Here is a 19,362-nt window from a genome sequence, read left to right on the forward strand (position 1 = left end):
TTAAACAAATGTGGCACCAGACGTAAACAGTTAATTCCCAGAAACCTCAATTCCATGCAAATGCCCAGTGGACACAGCAACTCTTAGTTATCTTGTGTTACTCTTACTCTAATGATGAGAACTGCACTCATGGTAACCCTTCATCTGGGCACATCATTTTTTGGCTGCCTTGGAAAACGCAGTCTGTGCATGTGCAATTGTGTTGCCCTATGACGGGCATTGCCCGTGCTCTGCACAGGTTAGTTGCGACAATGTGGGAGATCACATAACAACAACTCCCCCATCTTTTCCTCACTCTTCAAACTTGGTCACCTGGACCTCTCAACTCAATGGAAAGGCAGCAGTAGCAGGCTTGTCCTGTTCTCAAACCAACCAACAGATGAGAAAGAGATTTACCAAGAGATGAACCACTTGAATGGGATTTGTATTTTGTGCTTTGGTTCAGTTGACAAAACCTGTAAGACAGTTGGGTGCATCCCCGGGGGTAGAGGCGTAGGGACTGGCTGTGCTAACATCAGACTGTAATCAATAATCAAGAATTATTATGCCCCAAGCATTAAAACTGCACTCACCCACCAAAAATCCTAGCCTAGAAGTCATATCTTTCCAGAAGAAATCCAACCAGATAGGCTATATGATCACGACTACAGAGAAACTGCAGAAGAGGATGTATGGCCAGCGACAGAGGAGAAGGAAGATCCCAGTGTTTGTAACACACCTAGCTGACTCCCCCCATATGTGCACCATGACCACCTGCACTTTCAGTGCAAAACAGCTCTTTTGGACACAAGTTTGGCAGTAGTCACTGCTAAGACTCTTAGTCTGGCCTTCCATTCGGGTGCACTAGGGGAGCTGGCATTGTAAGGGCTACTGTTATTGCAACAGAATTTGCACAGGGGACTCCACCAGACATCATGCCTGCTCCCATCACCACCAAACAAAGCTTCAGAAGAGATTTAAATCATGAGTTTAATGCTGATTTGCACTTTGCCTTTTTTGCTGCTTTCCATAAAACTAAAGGTTAGTTCTCCTCAGTTGCTAAGCAAGAAAGACATACTACCTATTTCTGTTTCAGAGACTACCCTGTTTAACACATGCTAAAAATACTGGGTTTATGTGGCAAGTGGTGAGTGAGACATTTCTAATTATCCTGCTTGAAATAGTTCCATGCTACAACTGGATGGGAAATAGGAACGATAATATATTGTAGGATGCTGCTTATGTACATTTTCCTAGCTAAATATAACTCTTAAGGGTGCTGCACACATAGAAAAATAAAGCGCAGCACTGAAAAATGTTTTGTACTTAGAACTGATTCACTAAAAAGAAATATAGCACGTAACATCAGGAAATGACAGACTAGAAAGTCCGTCATTTCTGAAAATTTCACTAACTGCATGTTTAAAATTTGGCCCATGTCCTTTAAATTTTGAGAACTGGCACTTCTCAGTCTTTTCCAAAACTTTTTACTTCTAAATTGAAAGGAGGAAATTGACTTTTTTTGGTCTCAATCTCACTTCATCTTAGCATGAACTGATTCAAAAAAGAAGATATTTCTCTTGCCCCTCTACCCAGTCTGAAATAAACTCTGTTGGAAAGAAAAGCTTCATTGTGTAAATATGAATGAAAAGTACTGACATTTTAAAAACTGCAAATGCTAGAATTCGCTCCCCTGGAACTTATGACAGTAATAGTTACCTAATGCAGCAGATGAAATTGAGACATATTTATACAGCTTAAATCAGTCTTGAAAGTTAAAAATATTTCCCAATTCCCTACATAATTTTAAATGTTTTTTCTTTCACATTCATAATGTCTAGCGAGTTTAGACATCAACAAATACTGTCAATTTCAATTAGTTTTTTAGTTTTGATGGCTGTATTTTAAGGTATCTAAACTAAAGACCTTTTTTTTTTTTCCCTTTTTGTTTTGTTTTTTTCCTTCTTGAAGTCTCATGATTTCCTTCATCCCTCTTGGCCCACAGGTGGTGCAACTGCAAATTATTCATTTTACTAAGGAGTCACCCATAGCATCCAAAACAGATCAAGGCTGGATTATGCTGTAAACACTAAGTTAGAGATGGTCGTTGCCCCTGAGGCTTTCTAAAGTCAAGACAAAAAGTGAGACAATGGAAAGATCCGAAAGCTTGGGACAAAACATGTGTGGTTACACACTAAATCACTGCAGGGCCAAGTCTGCAGAGTCCCACTCAAATGCTGCTCCACGCACTCCAGCTCCGCACGGTGGAAGAGGAGGGCAGCAAGCCTTCACTACTGAACACAATGCACGTATTTGCCCCTTTCTGGGGCTTTTCCCTTCCATGCTCAGGCTGATAATCACTAGCATTTGCAAGAAGAGTATTTCACAAGCTGCCCTTCAAATACTCTTTGGCCTCTTGAGAATTTAGTACAGAAGACCACTGCACATGCCAACACTCTGCAAAATGACCACCACCAAGGAGTGTTTTCTTGAAAGCAGCTTTACAGCATCTTAGGTAATTAACAGCTCACACATCGCAACAAGCCAATTCCATCTTTCAGGATCAGGTCATGTCCCTGTTTTCTAGACCTTGCTTAGTTCAGCAGTGAATAATCACAAGCTTCACGTGACTTGGGACCTCTGCGTTGGCTGCCTGTGCTCCAGAGGTGGCACAAGGAAGCAATCCGCACATTTTAGCAGATACTATTTTTAAAGCACTGTGAAACCTCCAGGTTTCATCAAAAAGCAAGTTTAAGGGGCTGTGGAGCCTGTTTCCCATTAATATAAAGGACATTCTCCCAGTCACGAGGTGGGTGGCAGCTCAACAGTCCTTCTTCATCCACTCTGTGGCTCCATCACGCCCTGCTGGGAGACGGATCTTCTGCTGGTAGATGGGACTCAAACGCAGCCACAAGGCAGTGATTGCCATGCAGAACAGGAACTGTTTTATGGGCAGCAAGATACCAGGTTACTCAGATAAGGATACCAGATACCTATGGCCAGCACTGGGGCTGTGCATAGGGAAGAGACATCTGAAATCCAACATTTTCCATTCTAAGTGTCTTATTCCCACTTAGGACTCCCTACAGCATTGCATCCAAGTCTATTTTAGGTGGCTTTAGTTGCTGACTTTCCTGCTCTGCTTGTCCTCTCCCTCACTCTAGACATGAAGCAGTCTGTGGCACTGCAAGTCAGGACAGTGACACAGCAGAAGAATATAATTTAGGCTGGGTGGCCTAAAAAAAAAAAAAACCAACCCTGCTTCTCTGATATCATTATAACTGAGCCTGTGACACAAAACTCACATCCACAAAGAGCAAGTGGTACAGGGAATCAAGCATTTAACAAGGCTAAGCCACACAGCTCTCAGGCTGCTCAACCAGGACCTACATTTACCTCCCACACCTGGGGACTACGCTTTACAGCAGCAGGAGTTTGGTGATCAGCAGCAGATGGGAGTGGGGTGGACAGAAGTGTCTGTCCTTCTGTCATTCTCAACCACGTTATCACCAGCTGCTTCCCTGCCTGTTCAAAATCTGTTGGCTGGAGCACAGGAGAGGACAAGCCAGCAATGGCAGAATTACTCCTAAGAGTTCACATCACACATGAACACTGAACCACACAGTTTGTCCCACCTCCTGAAACACAGCCATGGAAAGAAGGAAAACAGGGAGGTAATGACATGTCAGCTCTTCAAAGAGGAAGTTACTGAGAGTTCTGCTTGGACAATCAAGCATGCAGATGCCTGCAGAGCTTTCCATGGGCTCTCTAATCACCAGTGCCATTCATAGTGTGACATGGTGATGCTCACTCAGGCTGCTATCAATGAGAACATTTAGACTGACTCCTGAGAACATGAAGAGACAAAAGAGAAGAAATGGCTTGGTGCAAGAGCTGGAAAAGAGCACTGAACGGGACACATAGGAAGCAGCACAAAGATGAAGTCAAGGGGGAAAACAGGGCTGAGGAAGAAAAGAGGATGCACGACAGATAAGGGAAGGGAGAAAAGGCAAGAAGTTTATACATGCACCAGTCTGGCTTTGAGGAGTGTGTCAGCTGCTTAATGCAGAAAAGAACTGCTTCCAACCAGAGCCCAACTCCCCTCAAACCAGTCCTGTGCAGTTCAAGTTCCTCAGCTTTCCTGGCTCAAACAAAAGTTTAGGTGAGCACCTTGCAACAACCCTGCAACCTGCCAGGCCCTAGACTAAGCCACTAAAATAAACTGACCATACATGTGGTGCAGACAGAAACACTTGCTTACAATGAAATAAGATGAGCAAATCATATGAAACTCACTGCTCAATTTCTAAGAATTTCTGGCTTTGTTTTGGTTCTTACTGTGAGCTTGTACTCATGCGCTTTAAATGTTGCAGTTCAGATAGATTCAGAAGGATGAGTGTGATGTGAGCTGGTACAAGGAGATGGCAGGGAGAATCTGTGAGATGTGTCACAGCAACAATGGGTCAGTATTTAATAGCAGCTCAGACAGAACTAAAGTCTTGGGACTATTCAATAGTTACCCTTTCTTTGTGTGTGCTTCTTGTCAGTGGTTCCTGGACCCCCCTCCCACGCTACAGGTTCATTTCCTCTTCTGCAAAACTAATAGGAGGTTTGCAGCTGGAAGGTTTTATAATGCAGCTTTCTTGGCTTTAGGAAAAAAGCTGTTTGATATGAAGGAAGATAATTCTGTCCCTCCTCTGTAGGTTATACAGGGCTTACAGGAATAAAAAAGGAACAATCTGAGGCTGCTGCTTTCAAAGGGCCCCAGAGGAGTCAGGAACCCAAATGCTATATTGACATTTAAAGACATGCACTTAAAGTCTTTGAAACCCTTCAAACCACTCATACTACCACAGAAGACAAGATACGAGAAGCAGACCTGCTGAGAGGCAAGAGGCCACTTTCAGAGCAGCAAGTCAGGCTAGTAACTCTTGGCAGTCAGTGAACTATGCTGTTTTGTGTCATGTCTAACAGCCTGGTTGGGCTGACTGAAGACAGACTTGGCCAGCCCCTAAGGACTCCTGACTGCTGCTACCCAAGTGGAACAGGACTAAAGAGTACAAGGGCCTGAAACACAGAGACAAGCTCACCTGATGGGTTCTGCTTACACCTCTTTTCTTTAGGTTTTTCTGTCCCCGAATGAACAGCTGTAATTGTGGTGAATGCTTGGATTAGTACAGGATTGTTCCCCAAAACATAACATGCAGTATTTTAGTAACAAACAACTTCTTCCCCATTCACTATCACCCACTCTGATACTGCACATGGGTTTTCTAACACCATGTCATTCCTTTTCAACATGGTTCCAGAAAGCCCCTCATTTGCTTCAGAGGCAGACATAAACCCTCACAACACCACTGTGTAACCTGCTCCAGGGAGAAATCCCTTCCCTTACCTGTGCATTCCAGTTTTGGTACTCTTGAATGGGGAATGGAGGAAGGCTCAGCCTTTTCTGCTGGCATGTTATTTATCTCTGCATCAAGATGTCAAAATTATGTTTCATCTGGTCTGTCTGTTATGCTCCAATTAGGGAGCATAAGAGAATGGCGGTGTCCCACTTGAAGGCAGGGGAATACATTGGCAGGATAAAAATCTTGTAAAGAAAACTCTATAAATGGTGTACCTAATCAAAATTGTCTAGGCCAGTGGTCATGTTTAGTTACTACCACTTGGACTTAAAACCCCAAGGGAACTCCAGAAGTGGAGTAAATTTTAATTCCTTAAAGCACATGTATTTTGGTCCCACATCTACACATCTGGTACGCTGTGACCTCCTGTAGTGAACTTGCAAACAGCTGTACTCTGGTTACAGTGATGTGTAAATAAACTGCCACACTGAGCACCACTGTAATATGCAAACTGCTGTTCTATTCATAGTCCTCAAACTTCTCTTGCTTGTGGCAAATGGCTTTGCTTCACAAGGACTTCACTGATGCACAGACAAGGAACGAGTCCTGCTTTATCACCCCCCATATTCCCCTTCTCTACACCTTTGCTACCCACTGAAAAATCTATGCTGAAGTATCTGGACCTTGGGAGCAGGATGCCCATATCACCTTTTTTACAGGCTTGGAGTGCCAGGAACCTGGAAAGGAGTGAGAAGAGGGCACTACCCCAGAAGGACTAGCTGCCTGCAAGCTTAAAGAAGGTACCCCAAATATATAATCACCGATCACAGCTGAATCCTGCTCTGAAGAAGGACGTGGTAAGCAACAGCAGGAAGGAGTGAACACACTTACCGCTGGAGTTCTGAGAATTGCTGTTTGTTTCTTCAAAGTTGTTTTGCGCTTTGCCTTCCACTCTCCTGCTGAAAGCGCTTTCTGCTGGGTGGAGAACAAAGCAAGGATGGTGACTGGTCAATAGTGGATGCAGAACCACACAGACAGGAGGCAAGACAACATGCTCCTGTGCCACATAATTGCATACCCTGAATACAGCAGAAAGGTCAAATACCTCGTTTTGGAGGCAAATGGGCCAGATTCATTGAAGGGATAACAGGTAGATATTTTTCTTGAATGCCTTCTGGCTGAGGTGGCCTGGATTGGCTCTTAGGGAGCCCAGGAACACCAGTCCTGACTGAACCAGAAGGGTCATGGCTTCCTCCCCTGCAAAAAAACCCAACCCTTATCTTACTCTTCCTTAAGGCAATAAGCAGCCCTTAAAGCCTCTGGCACAGATGGTCTGCAGATTGAACTTGGGTCCTCATCACAGCATGTAGAGTGTCACCTACAGAAGCACTGTCAGCTCCCCCTGACTGGCTGTCTCAGAGCCTGCCCATGATGTCTGGAAAAGCTGTGGTATATTCTCTGGCCCTCTGTGCTTTCCAACGGTCAGCTCACTACCGCGCCCCTCCCCAGGGCCAAGCAGGCAGGCTCTGCTCCTCTGCAGCGTGCTGCCAGCCAGTACTCTTGGCAGTTCACTTGCTTCACACACTTCAGCAACAGCACAGGGCAATTTCCCAGTAACTGTCACGCCTCCTCCAGTGTGCAGAGGTGGTTTCTGACTCTGGCAGTAGCTGCAGTGTCCTGAAACGTCCCTGTACAGCACAGCTGATGTGTCTCCCATCCTCCTCATGCTGGTGTCCCTCAGCACAAGTTCAACAGTACAAATATTGTGAGGTCTTGACTCATCTCAACTAGGTTTGCAGTATCTGGGCCAATGTATTTAAAATGTATTTACTGTAGTGACTCAAGGGATGAACTACAAATAAATAAAATGAAAGGTGAACTGGCCAAACTGTGTATGGTCTATGCTGTATGGACTCTTCCCATATGTGGACTCATTCATGGAGTCCACTGTCACTCAATGGGTTCATCTGAACATGACTTAGGAAGGCTCTGCTGGGGTCAGCAGCACGCAAATTGCATAGTGAGGGAGCTGGGGGACAGAAGGCTTTCGGGGGTGTTGAAAATGGTATCAGATCATTATTTCATTACATATTGCTGCAGACCACTGGAGTAGTCAGAACTGCTGTCATGACTTTCATAAAGAAGTCCCAGCTCCCTGCAGCCTCACAGCCTCCCTGTGCTGAAACGTCTCAGACACACGGGCTTTATGTCTGATGTGGCTAGAAAAGACCTGAACTGCGTGAAGCTCCCAGCCCATGAATTTTGGTCCAGTCAATCCTTAGTGGACTCTTCCAAGTCCTGAGCAGGCTTCTCAATTTGCTACCTTCCTGACTCTTTCTAAAATGCAGGAGAACAGGAGAACTTATGCAGTCAAATCAGTTAAAACAGAATCACATAAAACAGAGGAACTGGAGACATTAGCTAAGTCCACCCCCTTTGACAGATAAATAATAGTAATGAGAGGCCTTAAGTAACTACAAAATCAGATGGCACAGTGGGAAAAAAGAGACTGTGACAAAATGATTAGGACAACCTATCCCCCAAGAGACCCAGGTTCAAATCCTGATTTATGTCACAAGTGGAAGTGAATTGGAGGTCTCCAAAAACATTTGGAAAAAATTTGCATGGTAGTTTTGTCCTCATCCTCTTATTATTTCCACTCCCTCCCTCCCACCCCACCTCCACGTCTGGCAATAAGAAAAAATTGGTTTAATGCACCTCCTTGGACTTACTGTGTCCTTCCCACAGAGGAGAAGGCAGTTGACACAAGTTCTCTCTCCTCATACCTGAACATTTTGCATGCAAAGCAAAATTATCTGTACAGACAAAGTGCCACTCTACTAAGTGTCTGTGCAAACACCATCAGAGGAGTGGTACTCCACTGTCTCTGGCAATATCCAGGCCCATGTGAAATGTCTCTAACCGCAGCACTCGGAAGGCATCCCTTCTGGAGACTGTCTTCCTAATAGGTGTTATGGTCAATGCATTTGTACCAGACATTCAAGCAGCTGCTCAGATTGCATTTGTACAAGACACTGCCTTGAAAGACACCACGGAAGTGACGCCATCAGATTAACAGGGTAGGACCCCCAGACTAATAATAGTTTCTTAAAGATCAATCTACCAGGCTCAAGCATCATGTGATTCCTTCCTCCATACAGGAAGAGAAAAGCTCAAAAGTTTTTACCCAATGTACTGATACACTTTTTGATTAGAGAAGCTGGGGAAAAAAGTGCCTTTACAAAAAACATCTCCCAGTTACTGCTCAGATGAATCTGACCTCTGACCCAGGAAGGCTCCCCATAGTTCCACTTTTGTGAGAGACGTGAAACTGGAAGAAGTTGTTGCAAGTTTAAGTAAATAATGAAAAAGGTTTCTCAGCTTTAACTTGTAACCTGATTGAACTGGACGGACCTCAAATTAGTAATAAAATCATATATATGTTTAAGAGGTGCAATAACAATATGGAATCTCAGGACTCGCAAGCTGTAAGCAGACAGGTCGCTCACTGCAACATCTGGTAGCTGTTATCTAACAAAAAGCATCCTTGTTCAGTATCCTGTGCCCTCTCCCACCACAGCCACCTCTGCTACTCCGCATCTGTCCATGTCAGACATTTCAGAGGTGTTTAAACACCAGCTGATTAACCAGCCCTTCTTCTGTATGGGACGGAATATGTATCTACCAATCCCACAGATTTAAGAGAGTGCTTCCCTGCTGCCTGGACATATGAATGCTATGTCTCACATCCTATTTATTAGTAGTTTTTTTTCAATGCTCTTTGCTTTCTTTAAGGTTTGATCTTGCTTGGAAGGAGGAAACAGGGACTATGGGAGGATCAATCTTAACGAGTGTTCTAACACCTCTGTCATGGTTCTGTACCATTAGTTTTGCTGCTGGAGCCCAGTTCATCTCTTGGTGGTTCCTGTGGGGAGTGGAGCACTGTGAAAACACCTGTACTCCATTTAACTTCGTCAGGCACAGGCCTAGCCCTGAAAATACTGGCTTGAGGGAAACAAACACTAAATGCCAAACAAAGCTGAAAAACAAACAAAAATCCCCATACCTGACAAGCTACTATGCCAATCCTTGTCAGGAAGCTCTCCTCAGGTTGTGACACCAGGATTTGAAACAGGGTCTTTTGTACCTCGTGATTAGCATGATGCTTAAAAAACCCCAACTTGTCTCTGGGAGGAGGTTATAAAGACCTACTGCTGATGTACATTTTTATTTATAACATGCCGAAGGATCTAACACTCTCAACTGCTTCTGGGAGTAGCTTTTCTGGGACAGTCATGGATGGAGCAGACTGAGTCCAGGAAGGGTCAAAAGCCAACCCAGGGCAGGATTGGACACTAAGCAGTTAAGAAAGTTGATGGTAGAAAGGCAATTGGTACCTGTGATGGCCTTGCTTCCTGGGGATCCAGAATTTGGAGCGCGGAACATCTGGGATTGGGATGCCGGTGGGACACCGGAGGGGGTGCGGTGCAGGAGGGTAGAACATCGGTTTATTGAAGCCGGTGTTTTTTTGCTGGATTGGCTCGCCTGTGTCTTCACTGCCACGAAGAGTGGAGATCGAGAGAACTCTGGATATGAACACTCAGAACTAGTGCCTGGACAGTCAGTCAGCTCCCAGATCGTGTGCCTTCTGGGAGGGTTGCTTTCTAACAGCCATGCTCACGAATCCCTTGCATGGGGCCCTGCAGTGATTGTGGATCCACCGATCCCATGTAACAAAACTGTTTTCCCCGTTCACCCGAGGGGACAGATTCTTGAAGCTTGTTAGTTCCCTTCCACACCTTTAACTGCCACATGACCAACCCATTCCTCCTCCAGCAGGAATCACCCCATCCATCCAGGAGTACTATTGGATTGCCATGGCCTGGCTGGGTGTACCTGCATCGCTGTCCTCCAGCTCTATGTATGTAAGAGTTTGAATTTTGTGAGCAGGTTTCTAATGTGATACTCAGAGCTCTGAATAGGGAGAAGTTGACATCTTTTTTACTTGAGCCTTGCATAAATGCTAGATATCTCCATTTACATTCCTTGTCTCATTAACCAAATACAAAGGGAAGGGGAATGGAAGGGAATTAGGAGGCAGAGTTCTCATCCTGCAAGTCAGGGAAGCCCTTTGGCCCCCATCTCCAGACAAGTTCTGGTGACATGTGGAAAAATTGAGAGTATTACTGGGATATGCTCTTTGAATGTATCTACATTTTGGTCTCTGCAATGCACAGTGAGGATCACCAGGAATTTTCAATGCCAAAAGTCATATGAAAAACCTTCAGGAGAACAGCCCTTTGTCTAGGCCACATGGATTATAAAACAATTACAAAAACAGAGAAACCACCTAACCACCCCCTTCATTCCTCAGTGGCTTCTTCCACAGAAATTTGGATATGGCTCCTGAAGCCCAAGTCCCACTCCAACCATCTACCATGAAGAATCACTAAGAAACAAGGCTCACATAACCCACAGTCCAAGCTTTTTACCAGTGATTTCTATAGAATTATAGTGATATTTTAGGATGCCTGAAGTTGGATGGGCAACACTAGCACCTGTTCATTCTATACAGTATAATTAAGAAATACTTAACCACATTGAGTAGTTCTCCATCGTGGCCTGCCATGGCAGCACAACAGCCTGACTCTAAAACACGGGAGGAGAAAAGTCACCCAGCCTGGGACTGGATGCTCATTTCCAAACTCCCATGAGACATTAGAGACCTTGAATGTGAACTGCTCTCATCTTCTGTGTCAGCAGTCAGCAGCACTGGAGAGTGAGGATTCAAAGCGGCTTGCAAAAAGATACTCAAAGGAAACAGTTTTTTCTTTCACTTGATCTGATACACAGATTCAAGATGACATTTCTGGTAAATGTTAGTATACTTCTGCAGGAGATTCTGCACTAGGTTTTCTCACAGGCAGGCTTGCTTTTGCTTCCTATACTTCCTTCCAATCTCCATGGATAATCCTCCTCCAGTTGCTGCCAAACTGCCAGCAAAAACGTAGTCAGATATGACAATTTCCTGCTTATGTATCACCCAGTTTCCCACGAGGCCCATTCCCACCAATTGCTGCTTTATTCCCTGTCCATACCAAGAGAAGTAGCAATCAGCCAACTATTCAGTGTCAGAAACAAAGAAGGAACATCACTGCAAATCCTCTGCAGTCCAGATACTGCTCTCTTGAGAGCAGAAGAAAAAAGTCTCAGTGCTATGAAGACCTCCAAAATTACTTCTTTTTCCTCCCAACTTAAACAAATAGTATGTCTTCAAATTCAGGCCCTAGAGAGAAGGCTGCTCCATTTGACACTAGACAGAGACAGAGTTTGAGCCAGCAAGGCAAGACAGACCAAAGAATATTAGTTCTAGCAGTCTGGAGGATGCTAATAATTAATTGAAAAGTAAGTTTTACTCTTTAGTTCATCAGATGATGAATTCCCTCTGAAGACTAAGCAACACAGGTAGAGATGATCACATAGCTCCTTTTTTCTGTTCTTGAAAAGTCATCTTCACTGTGAAACTCACTGCCTCAGGCTGATGAAAAGGCCAAGTTAAAGATACTTCCAAAAATGAAAATACTGAGTTGCTGAATGGTTACAAAAACCTCCTGCCTCAAAATCTGCAGCTAGACAGCAAGATTGGAGACAGCATTGTGGACAGATGATCCCATAACTGCTGCTATGAAGTTTTTTAAACTTTCTCAGAAAGCATCTGGGATATGCCCAGTCGAAGCTGACATACTGGAGAAGGGAGGGCAGGAGAGGAGTAATGTAGAGGGCAAGTCTCACTCAGTGACCTCAGTCACTTGGTAAACAGAGTGCACTGTGCTACAGCCACACAGAGCGGCACATGGTGTGCTAAAGAATACAGATGACACAGGTGATATTTAAAAATGGGGGACTCTGCCTTGGCAGCAGGAAAAAGAGCTTAATTCATTGCTGTGCTTGGTCATCATGGCTGTAGAGGAGCCATTACATAGCTAGAAAGACCGAGGAACTCTTTGGGTATGCAACCAGGGCACTTTCAAATGGGATCAGGAAGACAATGTCAGCTCTCATTCCTTCACTAGACCCAGTGCCGGTGCGTGCCCTGCACAAAGGTGGTTAACAGACCTGAGAATATTCAGATGAGAAGACAAAAGGATAAATAAAGGACAAGAACAGCATACCTTACAAAGGAAACACCAAGTCACTCTTTTGGCTTAACTGGGAGGTTAGTCACTATGAAGTGACTTGACAGCAGGCTATACAAAGGTCTAGAAAGGACAGGAATTTGGTAACTTAGCCCTCCTTCACCTAGCAGACAAAGTTATAAATGGGATCAGTGTCTGAAAGCTACAGCTGGATAATTTTAGTCTTAGTTTAATGAGGGTAATAATTCATCAAAATAATTACCTTAAGAGGTTGCTGTATTTTCTGTCACTCTTAACAGCAAGATTAGATGTCTCTCTAAAACATACATGTGAGCAATTAAATCAAGGCAATCCTATAGCATGCGTTACTCTGGTCAGTCCAGAGATCACTGTGGTCCCTCCTGGCTTTCCTGTCTTTGGTAAGATCTTCAAGCCCTGTTAATGGCAAGCTGTGGCAGTAAGTAGAAAATCTGGTAGATATTTCAACATGTCTCCTCAAAAGATACATAAATCCACACACTACCACAATAGAACAGAGATCAGATTATCTCAGTAACTTCGCTTTTGCCAGGTAAAAATTCTGGCTAATAATTTGTGTATCACATTTTTTCAGAAAGATCTTGTCAGGACAGGTAAGGAACCATTCGGATGGTTTAGATGGAATTATACCATCACCTCTGGAGAAAAATCTATCTTTAATGAATATGATGGAAAGTGACTCTTTAACAATGGCCTGAAATTCAACATGCTGAGTGGAAACCTCTGCTATTGGAAACAGGTCCTTCCACAGGAAAAACTCTGTGCTCAAACCTATCTAATTCTTAATGTGCTTCTTTATCCATACAAACAAATATTGCCAGTGTTGCTAAGGGACTGTGGGATCAGAGAGTGGGAAAAACATCTGAACTCACAGATTTCACTCACTGAGATGGAGGAGGCAAAGACACACCATCCAACTGGAATCTGGAGCTGTTTTTTTCTTGGTTAGGTGGGACCTGCGTGGAAAACTAGACGTGCTACCAAAAAGCATACCTCTCCCTAAGAGAAAAAGCCATGATGGCAGCTGTCTTTGAGAAACACAGTGTTTAAACACTTTTGATGAACAAATTGTATCCAGCATCCTTCATAATGAGAAAAGTAATTGAGCAGAGAGGCTTGATGAACCTCCTTGAGCATCTCAGGTGTCAGTGTGGATGTAGGTCTCTCTGTCCCCTAAGGAGTGGAGCCAAGTACAATCATAGGGCTGGAAGGGCAGGGTCTTCGACTGCCAGGACCCATCCCACAGCCCCTGAGAGGCAAGGCAGGACCAGAGATGACAGCCAGCTTCAACCAAGAGTCTAGATCATCAGGAAGTTCAAGGCAATGAGACAGGTCAAGCTGGGAAGTCAATCCACAGGTCAGTGGCAGGATCAGCTCTGGTGAGGATAACCAGAGCCAGACATGTACCAGCGATCCTCAAGGAAGTCTACAGTGATGAGACAGGGTTGACATCAAGCTGGGAAGTCAGTCTACAGGTTGGGCCTCAGACCAAGGGGATCCATGGCCAGGCATAGGTATGTCTACAACTGAGCTGGAGACCAACATCCTACAGTGTAGCTCAGGCAGGGACTGACGGTCCAGAGCTGAGCTGAAACAGGGCGTTTGAATGTGGGTGCAGGCCCCGTCTGAGACAGGTCAGGGCCAGTAAGACCTATTAGTGCACTCCGGGCCCTGACATCACTTTACATTTTCATCCTGGAAGGAACAGACATGGATAGCTGTGCAGATTTTAGGGCTCCCACCACATACTTCCACGACCAGGGAGTGTGTTGCCTTATACGCAGTTACCAAAAGAGGATGCAGTGAGTGCACACTCCTGGACTTACCACGCTAAAACCCATTCTTGGTGGCTTTTCTAGCCAGTCCACATCACAAACGCACTAGCTCTTCTCCACACTGTAAACACATCATCTAAGAGCAAACACAATAGCCCACCCACCTGCAAATATGGTTAAACCAGTTCCATCCTACAGAGCAGACACAGCCTGGAGGAGGACAGAAAGAAATCTCTGAACCCCTGTGCACCTCTGCTCAGAGACATTTCTAAAACTGGGACAATGAATGTGCCTACAATCCCCTTTTTTTGGAAACAGCCTCTGACACCCTTCTTAGAAGAGTAAATAGGCTGACAAAAACAGCATAAATGTATTTTAAAAGAGTAATAGCCCAGTTCTAAGCATATGAAAAAGCCCCTACTCATACCTAACAAAAGGCAACTTTTGAAGGAGACATTTGGCATTAACAATTCCAGGGAACCCCACAGCAGAGCTCTTTTCCAGACAGCAGGTATCCAGCAGCACTGACCAAAAATTATCCAGCAAGGTCCTATTGACTCTGCAGGATATAAGTCCTTGGTTTAGCCCACTTCCAATGAATTTTTATCCATTATCACAGAAAACCAGAAAGACAGGCTCCGGAAGGGAAGCTTGCACTTAAGCAGAGAGACCAAGAAAGTTGAATTGGTAAAGCTGAAGTGTTTTCCTTACCCGCTCCCACTACAGCTAATTTTTCAGCATTTGCCTTCTAACCACAAGAACAAGACCAGGGTAAAGACACAGTCTCAGCTTTACTTCTTCTGACTGCAAGGGCCCAAGAAAAGCCAGTTGTGCTGTTCAAAAGTCATGTGTTACAGCGGCCTCACAGGACCTTGGGTTATAGGAAGAGCAGAGTCTGAGCAGTAGAAAGGTGGGAGGGTGTACTGGTCAGCCTGGTTTGGGAGCTAATCATGCCCTCTCCTGTATGCTCCTCGGGGTTAGTGATTTGTCACTGTAAATCATAAATCTTACTGGTCATGGGAACTAGGAGAGAAAAAAAAAGGTTAAAAAAAAAAAAAGGAAAAAGAAAAGTTTATAGGGAGGGGGTTAAACCTTATGAAAATATTATCCTGATCTGATCTTAAGTGTCCTCAAAGTTAAAGATATTTTCTGAAAGGACTGGAAACCCATCTGCACATCTTAGTGACTGCTGGTCTAGACTGCAGCAGGGGCAGCTTCTCTTGCTTTCACAAAGGCTACTGCAGAAACCATGGTGCAAGAATGGCTTCAACCCCAGCATTCAAAAGAATGTGCCTCCTCCTCCAAAACTGCCTTCCAGTAGTCAGAAAGTGGGCACCAGGACCCTGCAGCTGCACTCTGCTCAGGGAGAAGGGCAGTGTCTGTGTGGACCATTCCATCTGCAGTCAGACCTGCAGGGTCCACCTCAGGCAAATACTGCTCAGAGAAGAACAGTTGTGTTTTTCTTTTATGCTGGAGAGCCTGGACTAGAACCAGCAGCTGCAGCCTATTACTACAGAGGGTTGGGAGGGTGGAGAGATATCCAGAGCAATAAATCCCCCTGAAATGGGAAGTACTGGGAAGATAAGAATCTGCTACTGCTGAGCAGATACTCAATGCACAGTCCTAACAGCATACTGCTCCTTAGCCATCTGTGCCGGGGTGAACTAGAGACACCAAAGCTTTGGTGTCTGAGGGCCCATCTATACCAGGAGATTGACCTACTGCTGATCACCACCGTTGGCTTTTCTGAGGACCCGAATTAAGGTGGAATTTAGGGGTGCGGGGATGTTTAGGAATAACTGTTATGTGTGCAATCATAAGCACTGGGTTAGTTCCTTCAGGCAGATGGGAAATAGTAAGACTAACTTTGTGATGATGGTGGTAGACGTACTTTATGCCCTACACCTTCTACCACTATCTTGATCCATCTCCATGCTTCAGAGAACCTGCATGGAAGCTGTCAAGAGCTACCAAGCCTTGACCCACCTTCTAAGTGACAGTCTGGTGGACTATGTTCCCAATTTATTTCTACATATGTCTAAAACCAATGCTGCCTTATTATAATAACTTAAAAACCTAACTAAAGCTGAATTTGGTGAGGAAGGAGTATGCGCTCCCTCTGCTGGCTGCGGATGAGCAGCTGAGGAAACCCACTAAGGTTAATGAGCTCAGCTCACCCATCCTCATCATCAGCCAAAACGCTGGCAGCTGGGCAGGCAGAGCAATCATGCTGGCTCACAGTATTCAAATCGCAATAAAGCACAGGGCAATGCTATGGAAGAAGTATGAAGTTCAGGTGTAAAGAACTTCTCTGCAGATTTTTAAAGCATCCCAAACCAGCATGTAGCAAAAATTTCTCTCAAATATTTTACTAAAATTTTGCACTAAATTACACTTAATTGCTCATTAAAACCTCCCCTTTGTCTGGGGAGTGCAGACTGTAGTGTCCCTCCAGAGTGCAGATCGTAGTGTCGTGTAGTATGCTGAGAACTGCCTTTTCCCGAGCTCCCTGAAATAAATATTTTATTGCCTGTGATTTAGTAGCAAGCTGCCAAGGTAATTTACATGATTTTGAAAACCAGCTTTAACTCATTGTCTAATAATTTCTCAGAAGCTCCTAAGAAAGATGCTTCTTCCCTAGTATGTACATTCACTTATTATTTAGGGGAGTCTAAAACTTTCGTGCATCACTTCAGTTAAACAATAAAATAAAATATCAACCCCCCAAGGAATATATGTAGAAGTGCATGGACTTTGGTAAAAGTTCAGTGTCATTACAGTAACAGTGTCCCTCTGAGAGATTTCCAGCTCAGCTTTACAGTGCCCTGGTCAGCATGTGATCTACATCCTGCCAGATGCAATTCCACAGGTCCAGTGGAAGGATCCACAGAAATGATACTCTCTCCTGCAACCCTTGTGTTTACCACCAACCACTGTAAATCACAGTTTGTAATGAAATAGATCTCCAGCAGGATACTCACTAATAGGTGCATGCAGTGCCACATGTTCTTGGTATGGAGTGTAGTATTTGTACTGCTTGCCACAGAATTCACAGGTGTAATTGCCAGTTTCTGTGAAGATGAAACAAATACAAAGATCAGAAAGGAGTGCAGTGCCCTCTCACACAATCACCAGCTTCCTGACTTTTTTACACAGAAAGTGGCCAGATGACAAAAACTAGAGCATATTCCTCATGCACTTGGAACTTATCCGCCCTGTAATTCACACCACCTTTCCCCCAACAACAGAAACAGTTAAAGCCAGTGTCCAGAGTGATGGACCATGCATAAAAAGGTCCAGAACTAGACAAGCTACAGGAGATTATCCCAAAATTACAGCACGTAAGCGTGCAAACCAAAGGAGAGAATCCGTTTCTAAAGTCTGTATTACAGATGACACAGTTTTGTCTTCTGGTTACGGACAGTCCGTGATGTGTGGACAACAGGAACAGTCAAACTGGGAAACAAGTTGTCAAGTTTAAGTTTTAATTGCAGAACTTTTATATTGGGATTGTAGATTTCTCTTGCAGGCAGAGGGGCTTTTCTGCAATAACTGTGCTAAATCCTGCTTTGGGGGTACTTGAAATAATGAAGTAGTGTAACTCCACACTGACACCTCCTGCTCCTACCAGTGCTGGGAAGTACAGAACTGACAGCAAGCTGCAAGCCAAAGGAAAATCCAGGGTTAATCAGTTGTTTCCAAAATGGAGAATTCAGATAAATGTTTTGGCAAAGTCTGGTTCTGGTCCTCTCTTTGTTTCACTCTGCTCTGACGAACTACCACAAAGGCAGCGTGAACACAATCACCTGCCAACTCTGTCAATACACCTTAAGACCATCTATAATTGCTGCCAGCTTGCTTTTCTCCTGAACCTTTTTCCTATTCCCTTTGCAGAGCTCTTGAGCAGAAAACATCACAAAGCTGCATTTGTTAGGGCCAGGGCTGTTGGTGTTTAGTGTTCATTTGAACCTAAACATATCTTTCAGCACCCCTAAGGTCCCAACACCTCTGCGTAACGCAATGCTTCCTGGTTTTCCTAGAGGTCCTCCGGATTTGAAACCCTTGTGCTTTCTTTTTCACATTTGAAATTGTATAATAACTCATACTTGGACCAATCTTCTGGAAAGGTTCTGGCTCCTCCTCCTTCACTTCATCTGCTGCTATGACGGCCTGGTCATAGGGGTCTGCAAGAGAACAGAACCAACAAAAGAGCTGACAACACCTTCAGGTTTTCCTTCTACAGCTGCACGGGCACTGAATGCTCCTGCATCTGTAATGACATTTCAATCTGTAACAAGATTTCAAGACAGGAATTATAAACCAAATGACCCCTCTGTCTGACTTGTCCCTCCTCCTCCTCAGGTGCCCCAGGACTACCCCTGCTTCCAGCCCAGTAACATGCCTTGTAGGTATATAACATTTAAAAAATACAGAGAAAGACTGAACAAACACATTGCAAAGCCTGATCCGTATTTTCTGATTTTCTTCCAGTTCATCTCCTATCTAATGATGTTATACTGTCTGAAAATGGGCATGGTAATGCAGTCTGCAAGCAAGTCAGCTAACAAATACTGACCAGGACCTTCTACCATCTAACAGCACAGCTAGCAACAAATCAGAACCCAACCCATTTTATAAAATAATTTAATTTATGCCTTGAACAATTCACTAAATCACCAAAGACATGAAACACCTGCTTCTTTGATTTTCAGAAGCCTGCTCAATTGTATGTACAACAAGAGCCTGGTATCTACTAGGGCTGGGCATCAACCTACTGGCTGTAGATATATGGGAAGGGAGAGAGGATGCTCCCTCTCCTGCTGCAATCAGTGACAAAATTCCTTGACTCTTACAAGTGTAGAATCAAACCTGCTGTGCCTGAACTACTTGAAAAGGTTTGTGAAATAAAGCACACGAAGGATCTCGGCTTACCTGCCCGGTTTTCTGGGGCCCCTTCCACACTAAAAACTAACACAGAATAGAAGAAGGAGGGGAAGAAACAAAACAGAAATTAAATCCTCTTAAATGGCCTTGTTTTCCTCCTGTATTTCACGCACTGCTTCAGCATATTTCAGCCCCACAGAA

The 19,362-nt window shown here is 44.3% G+C and overlaps 1 protein-coding gene across 8 annotated transcripts in view; it reads right to left on the reverse strand.

Moving 5' to 3' along the window:
- Nucleotides 1-19,362, reverse strand: part of ZNF618 (zinc finger protein 618) — a 163,160-nt gene that overhangs the window by 25,170 nt on the left and 118,628 nt on the right. For 6 of the 8 annotated variants that reach the window (XM_074891582.1, XM_074891581.1, XM_074891579.1 and 3 more), the window contains 6 exons: nucleotides 19,210-19,245; nucleotides 18,384-18,461; nucleotides 17,259-17,348; nucleotides 9,725-9,913; nucleotides 6,219-6,302; nucleotides 5,070-5,126 (listed from right to left, as the gene is read on the reverse strand). In XM_074891582.1, coding sequence (XP_074747683.1) covers nucleotides 5,070-5,126; nucleotides 6,219-6,302; nucleotides 9,725-9,913; nucleotides 17,259-17,348; nucleotides 18,384-18,461; nucleotides 19,210-19,245 — 534 coding nt within the window. The remainder of the gene's footprint in view (nucleotides 1-5,069; nucleotides 5,127-6,218; nucleotides 6,303-9,724; nucleotides 9,914-17,258; nucleotides 17,349-18,383; nucleotides 18,462-19,209; nucleotides 19,246-19,362) is intronic. The other 2 variants (XM_074891578.1, XM_074891586.1) reach the window with 2 other exon arrangements.

The sequence above is a fragment of the Strix uralensis genome, chromosome 21 (genome assembly GCF_047716275.1).
Source record: "Strix uralensis isolate ZFMK-TIS-50842 chromosome 21, bStrUra1, whole genome shotgun sequence".
NCBI classification, from domain to species: domain Eukaryota; kingdom Metazoa; phylum Chordata; class Aves; order Strigiformes; family Strigidae; genus Strix; species Strix uralensis.